This window comes from Rhinoraja longicauda, chromosome 10, assembly GCF_053455715.1.
Source record: "Rhinoraja longicauda isolate Sanriku21f chromosome 10, sRhiLon1.1, whole genome shotgun sequence".
Taxonomy (NCBI): Eukaryota; Metazoa; Chordata; class Chondrichthyes; order Rajiformes; family Arhynchobatidae; genus Rhinoraja; species Rhinoraja longicauda.
The window spans coordinates 52,564,674-52,579,963 of NC_135962.1; the positions used below are offsets into that span (position 1 = coordinate 52,564,674).

At 41.4% G+C, this 15,290-nt stretch overlaps 1 protein-coding gene across 1 annotated transcript in view; it reads left to right on the top strand.

Annotated features, from left to right (window-relative positions):
• arel1 (apoptosis resistant E3 ubiquitin protein ligase 1) overlaps window positions 1–15,290 on the top strand; it is a 67,751-nt gene that overhangs the window by 20,682 nt on the left and 31,779 nt on the right. Inside the window, exons 7-8 of the mRNA XM_078406875.1 lie at window positions 2,414–2,594; window positions 3,907–4,151. Coding sequence (XP_078263001.1) covers window positions 2,414–2,594; window positions 3,907–4,151 — 426 coding nt within the window. The remainder of the gene's footprint in view (window positions 1–2,413; window positions 2,595–3,906; window positions 4,152–15,290) is intronic.

Here is a 15,290-nt window from a genome sequence, read left to right on the forward strand (position 1 = left end):
TGTGTTTTGGTAAGTCGAACCAGGGCACCATTTGCACAGTAATTTGTAGGGTCCTGGAGAGTATTGACACTTAAGAGTAAGGGTATAAACACTTTCTTGAAAGTGATGACACAGGTAGATAGACAATAGACAATAGGTGCAAGGATAGGCCATTCGGCCCTTCGAGCCAGCACCGCCATTCACTGTGATCATGGCTGATCATCCACAACGAGTACCCCATTCCTGCCTTCTCCCCATATCCCTTGACTCCGCTATCTTTAAGAGCTCTATCTAACTCTCTCTGGAAAGCATTCCATTGCCTTATGAGGCAGAGAATTCCACAGATTCACAACTCTGGGTGAAAAAGTTTTTTCTTATCTCCGTTCTAAATGGCCTATCCTTATTCTTAAACTGTGGTCCCTGGTTCTAGACTTCCCCAACATCGGGAACATAGTTCCTGCCTCTAGCGTATCCAATCCCTTAATCTTATATGTTTCAATAAGATCCCCTCTCATCCTTCTAAATTCCAGTGTATACAAGCCCAGTCGCTCCATTCTTTCAACATATGACAGTCCCACCATCCTGGAAATTAACCTCGTGAACCTACGCTGCACTCCCTCAATAGCAAGAATGTCTTTCCTGAAATCTAGAGACCAAAACTGCACACAATACACCAGGTGTGGTCTCACCAAGGCCCTGTACAACTGCAGAAGGACCTCTTTGCTCCTAAACTCAAATCCTCTTGTTATGAAGGCTAACATGCCATTAGCTTTCTTCACTGGTGAAGAAGCCATTTGGCGTGCTTGGCTTCATTGGTAAGGGTATTGAGTACAAGAGTTGAACTACTGCTGAACAAGATGTTGGTGAGACCACATTTGGAGTATGGTGTGCAGTTCTGATTGCCCTGCCCTCAGAAAGATGTCATTAAGCTGGAAAGGGTGCAGAAAAGAATCATCAGCATGTTACCAGGACTGGGGGGGGGGCTTAAGGTATAAAGAGAGGCTGGATAGGCTGGGGGGGGGGGGGGGTTTCCTTGGAGCACAGGTCAGGTATACAAAATCATGAGAAGCATGGGTGAATGTTCAGTCTTTTGTTTTACCAGGGTAGAACCATCCAGAACTAGAGGGCATAGATTTAAGTTGAGAAATAAAAGATTTAAAAGAGACTTGAAAGACAATTTCTTCACGCAGTGGGTGGTGCCTAAATAGATGAAGCTTCCAGAGCAGATTACAGAGGCAGCCCCAATGGCAATGTTTAAAACAAGTGTATGAATAGAAAAAGGTTTAGAGGGCTATAGGCCAAATATGGGCAAATGGGACTAGCCCAGCTATAAAATCGGGTCGGAATGGATGAGTTGGGCAGAAGGGTCCGTTTCCATGAGGTATGACTCCATTACTTCATTAAATGTTGGATGTATTTGCAGCCCAGTCCTTTGTAGGTCAAATTAAAGCAAGATTGAACATTTCTCTGTCCTTGCATTCTTCCTAATGGGTGATTTAAGATAACCCAGTAATGTGCCTGAGAGCATTTGACTTGAGTGCAGGTGGCACAAGGTTGATGGAGAAGGGGAGGGAATGTAAATGAGGTGGTTGCAGTTTTAACCAGAAATGTCTTGAAATCCAAGTACTTATGTTCATGGGTGGGCTTTTACTTTTGGAAGCTATATTTGAGCTGTTTTTTCTCCTGACCCAGTTATTTCTCCTGACCCAGTTATTTTACCAGCATCTGCAGTTTTTCCCTACAGTTATTTTCCAGCTGCACACTGTTCCGTGCGAAGGGCACGGGATTGGGTAGATGTGGACTCAAAATTTCACTGCCGCCGATGAATATTGCAAAATTAATAACTTCAGTCAGAAGTAGCTTCTCTCCGTATTTTCCTCCAATCCCTTTAGGAAATGCCTGACCTCTACTCTACATAGACCTATTGCAAAACAGCTGAAATCAGTTTTCTCGTCAAATGAAATATTATGGATGTAAGCTGACATTGAATAATTTATTCTCTGTGCTTTGCATAGCCTGGAGTGTCACAGATTTTAAAACATTTTGCTGAAATTGTGAAAACACCCAGTAAGTGGTGCATTACACAAGTAATGTGCGGCACTGTGGTGCAGTGATAGAATTGCTGCCTGACAACGCTAACAGCGCCAGGGACCCAGGTTCGATCCTGGCTACAGGTGCTTGTCTGTGCAGAGTTTGTACATTCTCCCCGTGATCTGCATAGGTTTTCTCTGAGAACTTCGGTTTCCTCCAAAGATGTACAGGTTTGTAGGTATAATTGTCTTGGTATAAATAGAGAAATTGGACATAGGGTAGGATAGTTTTAATGTGCGGGGATCGCTGGTCGGTGCTGACTCGTTGGGCCGAAGGGCCTGTATCTTTAAACTAAACTAAACTAAGTAATCTGTACCTGATTCATCTCCCATTTGTATTTCAGCTTGGAACCCAAGAAAATGAAATATCAGATGTTTTATTTAACAAAACCATTTCTTCAAATAAGACCATGTGCCTGGTGCTTCTGAACCTGACCTTGTGGAGAAGAGGTTGTTTTCGGGTATCTATTAAGTACTGGGATCAATTGATTGGTAATGGGGAGTTTGACATCATAATTCTTGGTGGTAAGTATGGTTTTGAAGCCCGAATTATTAACTGTGAAGTACATTGCCATTTTAGATTTCTCTGCAAACTATTGCTCCATTTCCAATCCTTCTCCAAGATTTTGCTATCTCCCAAATTCATGTCCACCTTTCCTGCATCAAGAAACCCTCCAAATCAAGTTTTCGTCCATTTCCCAATCGGAGATTTATCAAAATCGCAAATGGCAACCTATGATTGTATCCATGGTAAATTATCTCCCTTCATCATTCTTTATCTGCAGAGCTTGCCACAGTTGACCATATGGTCTCCACCACTGCCTTCTACTGTCATCCGACTAGGTGGGACTTCCCTCAACCTGTTCCACTTTTGTCAGGTCTCCCCTGGAAACCTGATGGAAGTATATAAAATTATGAGAGGCGTGGATAGGGTAGACAGTCAGAACCTTTTTCCTAGGGTGAAAATGTTAAAGAACTGGAGGGCATAGCATTGAGATAGACATAAAATGCTGGAGTAACTCAGCGGGACAGGCAGCATCTCTGGAGAGAAGGAATGGGTGGCGTTTCGGGTCGAGACCCTTCTTCAGACATGTCAGGGGAGAGGGAGATACATAGATAAGGAAGTGCAAGGTGGGAAAATAGGACAAAAGGAATGGAGAACAAGGAAAATGTAGAATAGATCATTGTTAGTTTTGAGTTAGCTGCTTTTTTTATTTGATCAGAGCAAACAGAGATAAAATGTAGTCGGAGACAGTAAGACTGGTCAGAGAACTGGGAAGGGAGCGGGATGGAGGGAAAGGGAAAGCAAGGGTTACTTGAAGCCAGAGAAGTCAATGTTCATATTACTGGGGTGTAAGCTGCTCAAGCGAAATATGAGTGCTGTCCTCCAATTTGCGTTGGGCCTCATTCTTGACAATGGAGGAGGCCCAGGACAGAAAGGTCAGTGTGGGAATGGGAAGGGGGGTTAAAGTGTTTTGCATTAAGGGGAGAGAGGCAAAGTTTAAAGACGGCATGCAGGCCAAGTACATTCTGTTTGTCGTCTCTATTCTTCTCCTACCCTCTCAGCAATTTAAAACTAACTTGGGGTCTTTCTTTCCTCATCTTTCAACCTGTAATGTTAACTTTGTTTCCCTTTCCACAGATGCTGATGAACTTACTGCATGTTTTCAGCATTTTCTATCTTTACTTTGTCAATAGTAATACTTGGCATGCTGAAATATGATATATACTGCTTTTTCTCATTAGAAGTGTTTCTGCATGAAGAACATTTTCTTCATTCAGAAATATTTATAATCTGATAAATTCTAATTAACTATTTCCTTTTTTTATATAACAGAAAATGAAAAGAATATAGTTGAAAAGAACGTATCATCTCCCGGAAGCAGTGTTTATTTTGAGGCCTACTTGTACAGCACAACAAATTATGCTCATTCACATTGGCAATCATCACCAATCACATATTCCACTGCGAGTCGACACCAATCGATCACCACTGATGAGGAAGAAGATGATAAAGATGGGGATCAGACAACTGAGAAAGTGAAGAAACCCAAAAAGGTTTATTGTTACTTATCTCCAAAGGTAGGAAAAGACTATGAAATCTGTCCTGAATTATTACTATTATAATTAAACTAGGGTCTTCAACATAGAGGTCAATTTTATAGTTCCTGATCTAAAAAGGAATACTTGTTATAAGCAATTTTATTACTCCATTTATTATTGCAAGTAATCTAACTATGGGGAGGATCCCGCTGACAGCAAGTTACTGGGTCCACCAGCAGCAACCCAGTGGACTACTGCCAGTGCATGCATGCCTTGCCACTGTCTGTGCACATCAATGCGGATGCAGGGGGCACGCTGGAAATTGGGTACAAATAAATTTGATCTCTTCCTTTATTGTTGGTCTTGCCATTGAGACCAGAAGCATTTCAGAATGAACAAAGCATAGGCACCAGATAGACTCTATATCCAGTGTCTTAGTTTTAGCTGCACATCTACTGTAGCCCCTCTCATTTGTAAGGGATTGCCATTCTTCATTTATAAATCCCTTACCTTAACTTCTGATTTTTTTTGTTGCATTAATTTAATTAATATTAATCGTTGAGTGAAAATTTTAAGTGATTTTTAAAAAAGTTATAAAAAAATTATATTTCTGATTCTGGGAGAAAAGTCAATGTGAAGCAAACTGTCTGAAGGCCACAAGGAATGGACAGTGGGTTAGTGCTTCATTCTGCATCGCCTGAGGTCTCGTGGTCAGTCATGACCAACTCGGCTTGACAGAATGGCCTTAGTGATGAGGGTTGTTAGGAGTCATGTGGGATATCAGGAGTCCTAATATCCCACATTAAGGGGCAAATGATTCCTGACTTCATTCAGCTGTCGCGAAGGAGTCAATAACCTGCAATAAAGCAGAAGGTTATTGACTCTATAAAGTTAGATTGGTAGGTGAGCAATGGGCGAGCTCAATGTGATCTGGTGTAATTCTCCATAAGGTGATGGTTCCCACAAGGTATCATAGTGAATGTATTAATGGTAGTGATCTCTCAGTATGCTACTTCCTGATTTAATTCATTTGCAATGCATGGTGTCTATTCCAGGTGCTTCCATTCATATGAATGGTGTTTTAAAGGAGTTTTCTTCAGAATCTCTTCTGTTCTCTGCACTCCGGCTGGTGGGCAGAGCACAGTCTTGCACACCCTTTGTTTCCATTCCAGTAGTTGAATATATAAAGCTTGATGTAAGAGCACATAGTAAATGAAAACTTCAAAAAACAACTGCAGATGCTGGAAACCTGATATATAGAAACAGAAATGCCGGAAACACTCAGTAGTTCAGGCAGCATCTGGGGAAAGAGAAACAGAGCTAACATTTCAAGTTAAAGATACTTCATCCGAACTTTATTCACTTTAAACATGATTACTTTATGTAAATGCATTAAAATAATAATATTAATTAAAACAAATGGGAAAATTACAATTCAATTCATTTCACTTTTTAAATGAAGTTCTGATAAAGGGTCTTTGACCAGAAATGGTAACTCTCTTCATTCTAGAGAAGCTGCATGATCTGTTGAGTAGACACAAAATGCTGAAATAACTCAGCAGGACGGGCAGAATCTCTGGAGAGAAGGAATGGGAGATGTTTCAGGTCAAGACCCTTCTTCAAACTGAGAGTCAGGTGACACATTTGATCTGCTTTGTGTTTTGCATTTTCTATTGTTACATAAGATCTCATATTTGCATTTAAAGTGGTTGTAGCATATTTCTCTTACCTCGGCTTTCAGTTTGAGCTGTAGTGGAGAACAATCTGAACGATCTGCATTTATATAGTGCTCTTTTATTTCCTCAGTGCTTCCCAATTTAGTATAAGAGAGGTAAACAATGATTCAGGCAAAAAAACTAGGAGAGGAAAGCTGAGAAAGGCTTTCGGGAAGACATGGGCTGACTGACAATGTGAAAGTCACAATGTAATGTCGCAGATAGGCGACATCCTGTTTGGTCTCCTGTTCCTACTAAATATGGGGAACCTTCATCATTGCCACTGTTTGTATATCCCCAGCTAATAAATGCTTTTATTCTCCTATCAGATTTTTTGACACTATAGGTTTCAGAAACAAAATATTCTGTTTCTCAACAGGATTCGATTAGCCTAACATCAAATATCGTCTTGGACGATAATTCACCAGGACGGGAGATTCATGCTTATTTTCGTTGTGCTTCCTGGAATTTAACAGGATTACTTATTTTAATAATGTATAATAATGTAATAATGTGCTAAAATTTGAACGCATTTTAATAATGGTTGATAAATTTCAAGAAATCCTCATGCACATACATACGAGAACGAAAAATGCACTGCTATTTAACAAATACTTTACCTTCAGTTTGCAGGCAAGTGGTAAAAGGACATCTTTTATATTCTACTAGACCAAGTGGACCCGTTGGGCCCAAACCTCTCCTGCATTGGTGCAGCACCCTCTCTTCCCTCCTCCCCCCTCCCCACTCCCCCCTCCACTCCCGCTCTCACCCTCCCTTCCCTTCCCCCCACTCCATCCCCCACAACCCCCCTTAGTCCCCCTCCTCCCTTCCCCTCCCCCTTCCCTTCCTCCCTTCCCCTCCACCACTCCATCCCCTTCAACCCCCCTCCTTCCCCCTCCCTTACTCACTCCCCCCCCTCACTCCCTCCCCCCCACCCTCTCTAGGAGATAGATTTAAACTTTAAAATGTGAATAACTTAAAAAATCTAACACCAATTTCAATTAAACTTCCATTAGCAGCAATGGGGCAACAGTAAGTAAGGAAGGCCTAAAATTGTCGCGCTGTCGTGTACCGTTTTGGCTGTAGTTCAAGAACAAACAAACAAACGAGTTTTGGTGTATAGATACTGAAAAATTCTCCTGTGCATCTAATCTCTTCTGCCCTGAAGCATATAATGCATAACTGACTCGTAATGACACAGACAACACATTGCCTGCAACAAAATTCAGTTGAATTTCTACCCATCCCCCTTGACTTGACTTGACTTGACTTTCCTCCAACATTACCCCACGTTTGAGCGAACATCTGAAAAATCTGAATATTACGCAAAGTTCAGACACCTTTTATGTTATAAAGATACTTGTCCACTTAAGCACAAAAAGAATCCTAAATAAAACTTTCTTTGAACTGATAAATATGCTTTTTTTCCAGAACAGGTTAGACTGGAACTCTGCAGCACAAAAGCATACTTTGAAATACTCCTGTCAACAGAGCAGCATTTGCTTTGGGTACATTGTTAGAGCTAATCTCCTAACTGCTGACACCAAAGTTCTAATTCATAATTCTCGTGTATCACTGCGCATGGTTTTATAGGATTCCTTTCACCACTTTGTTATGTACCATGACTACAATGAATTGGGCTGATAAAAGCACTTTATCAGTATGTTGTTGTCATCCTCAGCCACATTAACTCCGTGAATTATATACGTGATAGTGTTCTTTATTGGTAATAACAAAGAACCGTACAACACAGGAACAGTCCCTTCGATCCACAGTATCTGCCGAGCAGAATGCCAAGACCAACTCATGTCTATCTAGACATAATCCATATCCCTCCATTCCGTGCATATCCATGTGCCTATCCAAAAGTCTCTTAAATGCCACTAATGTGTCTCTTGTTTTTTTTACTGTCATGCATACCGAGATACTGTGAAAAACTTTGTTTTGTGTACTATCCCAGTGAATTACCCAAATTCTGCAGTGCGAAAGAGAAAATAGAGAAAAGGTGACTTTTCTATAGTTTGTCATGAAAGAAATGAAATATATTACACATTTATCATGCTCCTCTGGTATAAATATTATATTCCATCTGCTACCTTGCATGATCATTTTATATTTCCATATATTCTCTCCATGAAATACTTCCCTACCTAATTTTACATTGTCAGCACACCCAACTATCCCTTTGAATACTAATCATCTCTCATGGAAAAATGTTCTGCTCATCCATTCTTCCTCCCGACACGGCAAATTTCCTACTTCCCACATTGTGCCACCTGATTTCCCTAATAACTGTATCTTGAATCATCTCTACAGATTACTTCACCAATTGCTGTTGTATTGCTATCACACTTGTTTATATATAATATTTGGATTGCTGTCAAAGCAATTGACTTAGATTGTAAGCAACTGAGAGTCAGTATATGTAGCAGCATTCCACCATGTTGAAAATGAATTGTTTCATCCTAATCTCTGCTTTTTGTCTATTTATAAATTCTCAGCCATACAAGATTTTTAACTCCGAGACCATTGTCTAATAACAGACTATGTGGCACATTGTAGAATATCTGATAATTAAAAAATGTCAAGTTTATTAGTTTCCCCCTTATCTCATACACAAATAAGACCTATACAAATCTGTACAATTGTGCTGTCAAACAACAATTTTATTTCATAAAATCATGTCGGTGTTAATTTATCAGATTAATGTTACAAGCTTCCTCTCACCACATAGTTAATGGCAGATGGTATTAATTTCTCTGACTGGCTCTATCAATAAACATTCTATTAAACTAGGGTTGGCACTAATTACTTGCTATATGTTTCCTCTGGTCTATGCCTCGGAGGGTGGAAAATTGTCAGGTTGAAAAGCATTGATTTAATAATGTGATCAGATTGAGCCATCTTGGCAGCCTCTCCTAGTAGCATTTTGATCCGAACATTAGCGTGATGGAAAGAACTATATGTACTAATTTAAGTATTCTTGGACCTGAAAAATGTTAAACATCTGGGCACTAAATCAGTGTCGATATTGAGAGAGAAATTCAAGATGTTTATTCAACAGTTGTGTTACCTTGGCTCAACTAAGTATTCTCACTTTTGAGTCAGCAGGTCACAAATTTAGGCCCCTCTCCAGCACTTGAAATACATGTATGAATAACATGATCGCTCTCGTGTCGGGCTGCATTTTTCTTGTCTTCTGGAAAACTGGTAGATAATGATTCCAGTGGGAATTAAATTTACAAAACAATTTAATGGATTCTTGCACATGCGAAACATGAATGAACAGAAAAGTTTGAAAAAAAATGTTGTCTTTTTTCTGTTCTTTGTCACGTCAAAAGTAATTTCACAAGCTATATGAGAATGGGCTTATATAAAGTTTTAGTGTTGTACAGCTTGGAAATGTGCCGAAGATAGACACAAAAAGTTGGAGTAACTCAGCGGGTCAGGCGGCATCTCTAGAAAGAAAGAATAAGTGGTTTCGGGCCGAGACCTTTCTTCAGACATGAGCCCTTCGGCCCAACTCATCCATACTGATCGTGATGCCTGTCTTCACTAATCTCATATGCCTGCATTGATCTGAAATCCCTCTACTCTTTTCCTATCCAAGTACCTGTCCAAATGCCTTTTAAATGTTGTCATTGTGTCTGCCTCCACCAATTCCTTTGGCAGCTCGTTCCATCCCTATTTCCTCTGGAAGCTTGTTCCATTACCATTTCCTCGGGCAGCTCATTCCATAATTGAGTTACTTTGTTACTTGTCTACTGACTCTTGCCAACTTAAAAAGTGAGAATTCTCATATGACCAACCAATAAGAAAACATATGGCAAATTTGAAACCCTACGCTAGGGAACAGTGGTGTTGGCCTGGTGTACACCTTGGGACTCGTGCAGTGCGAAATAATTGTAATTCTACAGAATCCCAGATATGAATAGGTTATATAAGCTGTTTCATCTATATACTAAAACTCTCGTTTGTTATCTTGTTTGTGACTGAACTTCAGCCAAAACGGTACATGATAGCGCGACAGTTTTAGGCCCACCTTACTCACCGTTGCCACTTTAGTGATAATGCAAGTAGTTTTATTGAAATCGGTCTTATATTTTTAAAGTTATTCACATTTTAAAGTTTAAAAGGAGGGGGCGGGGAGGAGGAAGGGAAGGGGGGAGTGGGGGAGAAGGGAGAGGGGAGGGGGGGTTGAGGAGAGAGGGGAGTGGGGGAGGACAGGATGTTGCACCAATGCAGGAGAGGTTTGGGCCCAACGGGTCCATTTGGTCTAGTTCACTTTAAAATTGACAGAGAAACCAATATTTATTAAATATTCCATCTGGAACCCCAGCTAAGGATCACGATCAACAACGTGAATAACTTGGGTATCCCTTGGAGTTCACCACATATGAATCAAATTTAATCTCCCAGCAACATAAACGTAAACTAATCCATAAAGCTTTTCCAGACCAAGTAAGAAAGTTATTGAAAAATGTTGAAGAGGTTTATACTTGGATGGATATTGGTGAGCTTTGCAGACCCATCTTTGAGGTTAATTCATCAGGTCCATACCTGGGTAAGCATAGCTTGAGGTTGTTAAATTGTGCATTAATGTAATTTGAAGATAAGGAAACATTGAACATGGATTGACATAGACACAGTGATGGGGGAAACACAAATCTTCAATTCTTGATCAAATCAGGTCATTATTAAAAACTGAGAGGGAATGAGAATAGCGATATAAGCAGTAATGTGAATATAACTTTAAGGTATTTGTCTGCGGATGGATTTGATTTTAGAAACTGTTATCCTACAACTGCATCACTCCCTTTCTTAGGATTGTAGGATTTTTGCAGAGATCGTGATGTAATTTTCCGAGTTTTCTATACCATGGTCAAAACATAGCTGCCATTTGCTATTAATGCATGTTCCAAGTATATTCTTCCTTGTAGTAGCAGGTGCCTTACGAGCAAATAGTACAGCTCTGCCTCTGGTTCTCTGTTGACTGAAACCATCTGACTATGAGCCACATAGTCATGACAGTTCATAAGTGATAGGAGCAGAATCAGACCATTCAGCCCATCAATTCTACTCTGCCATTCAATCATGGCTGATCTATCTTTCCCTCCCAACCCTATTCTCCTGCCTTCTCCCAATAACCCCTGACACCCATACTAATCAAGAATCTATCAATCTCTGCCTTAAAACTATCCATTGACGGCCTCCACACCCTTCTGCGGCAATGAATTCCACAGATTCACCACCCTCCGACTGAAGAAATTCCTCCTCATCTCCTTCCTAAAGGTACTTCCTTATATTCTGAGGCTATGGGTTCTGGTCCTAGACTCTCACTAGTGGAGGTTCAATGTACAAAGGGCTTAAATATTTGCTTAATGACCTATTTCTGGGTGTGGCCAACTGGATTATAGTGCCGTTAAATAAAGAAAAGATATATTAATGTTATCGAGGATGAGGATGCATCCAAATGTCCGTAGGATGCATCCAAATGTACTATTAGACATTCCCCTATTATAGCAGTGTCACTACATTTCTCAATTCAGCTACTGTTAGTAATGGGGATCGTCTGCACTCTGCGGCTTGTCGCAAGTGAATATCGTGATGTTAGTTATCCATGGACTGCTTTGCATCCAAACATCTGAGCTGGCGATACTCATTGGGGAAATCACAGATGATTAATCAATCACAGGTGATTAATAGGTAATAACTGCCATAAGGTTCAAAATGCAAAGTGCCAGCCGGGAAGAAAATTATTTGCAATTGTTTATTGACCTATGTAACATTACTATATCCTTTCTGTGACTTGTGGAATGCTTACTAGTAAAATTGAATTAAAAAATGTGATGAGCCCATCTCAAGAATTAGTATTTAAATTGTTCATATCTGCCTGAAAGCATTTTCACCACTACCGGCTTTGAACTTTGTAACTACATGGGGAGGTAAAATGAACAGTGTTTCCGATGGGATGTAATTCCTGACCAATTTTCCAAAATGTGATTTCCATGACTATAATAGAGGATAATTCAAACCTTAGATCTGTGACTCAAAAGCATAGGACTTCCCTATCTAAATCTGCAGTCATTTCAATATGACACTACAATGTGCTGCTTCTTCTTCTTCTTAAGCCCTTTGCTCCTCTAGGGAGCATAGGCCATTGTCAAATGTCCTCCACCTCACTCGGTTGTTGGCGGTTCTTTTGAGATCTCCCCAGTTGAGCCCACTCCCAGACATTTCTGCCTGGACACCTCTTCTCCAGCTGTTCCTGGGGCGACCTCTTTTCCTTTTTCCTTGGGGGTTCCATTTCAGGGTGATGTTTGTGGCAGGTTTTCAGAGGGTGTGTCCAATCCAACTCCAATTTCGAATTTGTAAGTCAATGAGATCCTGGCTTGTTCTTTTCCACAGGTTGTAAGGGGTTTCTGCGCCGAGCTTTCGCCCGACCTAAGGTCCCCGTGCCTTGCTCTGATCCCTTGACCAGGCCGTGCACACTGGTTCCCCGTGAGTGGTTCGACCCACTCACCCCTTACGGTTCTAGACACTGGGCTTAGATGCAGGAGCTCTTATAGTGCAGAAAAAATTCAACCAGACCAGATTTCAAAACCAGGGTTTAAATGAAAAGGCTTTTATTCAGCACTTGGGACTATTGTCCATGAATACTTATACAGTTCTATAATACATGTCTATAAAACACATACCGAATCACACGAATACTTATAACTATGAATCATAAAACACACAGTTCTATAAGACATATACACGACTGTAAGATGGGGAACGTACGACACATCGCAAAATTGACCAACACACACTTCTTTACACACCCAACGTTTATTCAAACCACCCTCCCCTCTACACTAAACTATGTCCAGGATATGCAAGATCTGGGTGCATGCTCACCATGGGGCTATTACTGGGGTTACTGGCTGTTGGTTTTGCAGTATTTCTCCTCGAGTTGCGTGCCTGTGCCTCTCTCTTGCATCCGTTCTTCTTGCCTGTCTTTTCTTCCTCCTGCATTCGTTTTCTTGCCTGCTTGCGTTCCCTGCAGGTTTTCTTCTCGAGTTGACTTAACTTTTTCACCCAAAAGTAGTGGCCAGTTATACTGTTTCTGACCCGTCCTATCTCCCGCCAGATCTTGGAATCTCTTTGTTCAAAAAGATATGTATGAGGTTTTCTTCTGATCTGCGCTTATGTTCGGGGATACCGGGGATGGCCAGACGGTGTAAATTGGGATTTCATTGTGAGGTGATGGGTGTTAACTGGTTTCCCATCACCTACCAGGTAGTTTTCTATGGGCTATTGTGCCCCCTCACTGAGATGAACTGTTTAGGTCGGCTTGGGGCATTGTGAGTATGCTGATGTCAGCGCCCCAGTGTCTGGACTCCGACCTGGTTTCGTAGGTTTCTGCATGGCCAATACCCATCCTTTGTTCTGGCCGTAGCTTTGCAGAAACCTAGAGACTGGGTTGTAAGGTTTTTACTTTTTTGTGGCTGGTCACAAGGTCCTGCGGCCATTTTAGGACCCACAGATTGTGACATCCTTTGTTAATCTGACCGCAGCCTTTCTCCGCTATCAGCCCCAGTCTCTCGTTTAAAATGTCCAAACTGCAGCTCTTTGGTATTGTGTTGCTTTCCAAATGAGGGAAAACTTCTCAAATCTTACAAGGTCCACATTGCTTACTTTGTCTCTCCTCCAGATGTTTAGTATTCTCCTGAGGCAGGTGTTAATGAATGTTTGCAGCCTGTTTGTTGTGTGTTTTGTTGTTTTCCATGTCTCTGATCCATACAGCATTGCCTGCTTCACATTTGAATTAAAGATGCATATTTTGGTGTTGATTGAGATGTATTTTGAACTCCAGATCTTCCTGAGCATGTTAAACACCAGCCTAGCCTTATTGATTCTGCTTTTTATGTCTGCATCTGCCCCTCCGGTGGTGTCCACAACACTGCCTAGGTTTGTAAATGTTTCTACCTCCTCCAGGGCAGTGCTGTGCATGAGGATAGGGTTGCTGGCTTTGGAGTGGATCTTCATCACCTGTGTCTTTGCTGTATTGGGTGTAAGACCAAGTTTTGTTGCAGCTTGTAAGAGTCTGTCCGTCTTTTCCTGCATTTGTATCTGTGTGTGTGAAAGGAGAGCTATGTCGTCTGCAAAGTCAAGGTCATCTAGCTGTTCCCACATTGTCCACTGAATTCCATTTATTTTCCCTTCAGTTGTTTCCATCATGATCCAGTCAATTGCCAGGAGGAACAGGAATGGTGACAATAGACATCCCTGCTTGACGCCCGTCTTGACAATAAAACTCTGGGAGAGCTGGCCTGCATGCATAACCTTGCATGAGGTTCCATCATACGAGTTCTTGATTAAGTTTATGATCTTGGTGGGAATTCCACAGTGGTCCATTAGGCGCCATAGTGTTGTCCTGTCTAAGCTGTCAAACGCTTTCTCAAAGTCGATGAAGTTGGTGTACAGGGATGTGTTCCATTCAATAGGCTGTTCAATGATGATGCGTAGTGTTGCTATGTGGTCTGTGCATGAGCGATGAACGCCCAACCCCCAACTTGGAGGACCAGGGACTGCTTCGTCTGCCTCCTCACCCATGACCTGTCCGGGTTGGTTGAACCTGCCAGGGATATAAAACCCCATCCGGCATAGCTCACAGGATCACTGGAGTACACCAGCCTCTCCACCACGTCAAGGTTGCAGTCCAGGAGAAAACAATGTACTTAGTAGGAGGAATAATAGCCACGATTATCAGCTTGCATTATGGCAGATCTGCTTGGATCTTCCGCCCTTTACCCACTTAACTGGCAGGCGCTCAGGATTCCCGTTCACAAGCTGAATTACAATTTTCCATTCCAACTATGAGCCATTCTTGGGGCTCTGAGCTTTGTTGCTCTGAGCTGTGCTGTGCATTCAGCTCTAAGTTTAATTTAGACCCCAATGCACAGCACAGCTGCTCCGAGCATGAACTTTCATGGAGGCACCATTGGCAGACAGGCCTCCTCCAGTTTCCCTGCACTTAGGCTGGTAATTCTGCCTGCTGGGCCTGTGCCAGCATAATCTGCAAGTCCAATGAGTCCACTAAAATAAATGAAATGAAACAATTGCGGGGCTGGGGTTGTTAAGGAGAATTTAGTTTCAGCAAATTTTAAAAATAATTGTCATTGTAACAAATGTTTTGAGTGTGTTACATTTAAATTTATTTAAAACAGTGGTTTTTAGTTCTTCAACGCTCTTTGAACATTTAGTTTAAACATTGCTGAGAGGGCCTCTCTATTTGTCAAGATAATATAGGTAGCAGAACCTGACACTAAGAAGGGTCTCGACCCGAAACCTCACCCATTCCGACATACCACGGACAATTTTACAACTTTACTGAAGCCAATTAACCTGCAAACCTGCACGTCTTTGGGATGTGGGAGGAAACCAGAGCACCTGGAAAAACCCCACTGCATCTGCAGTT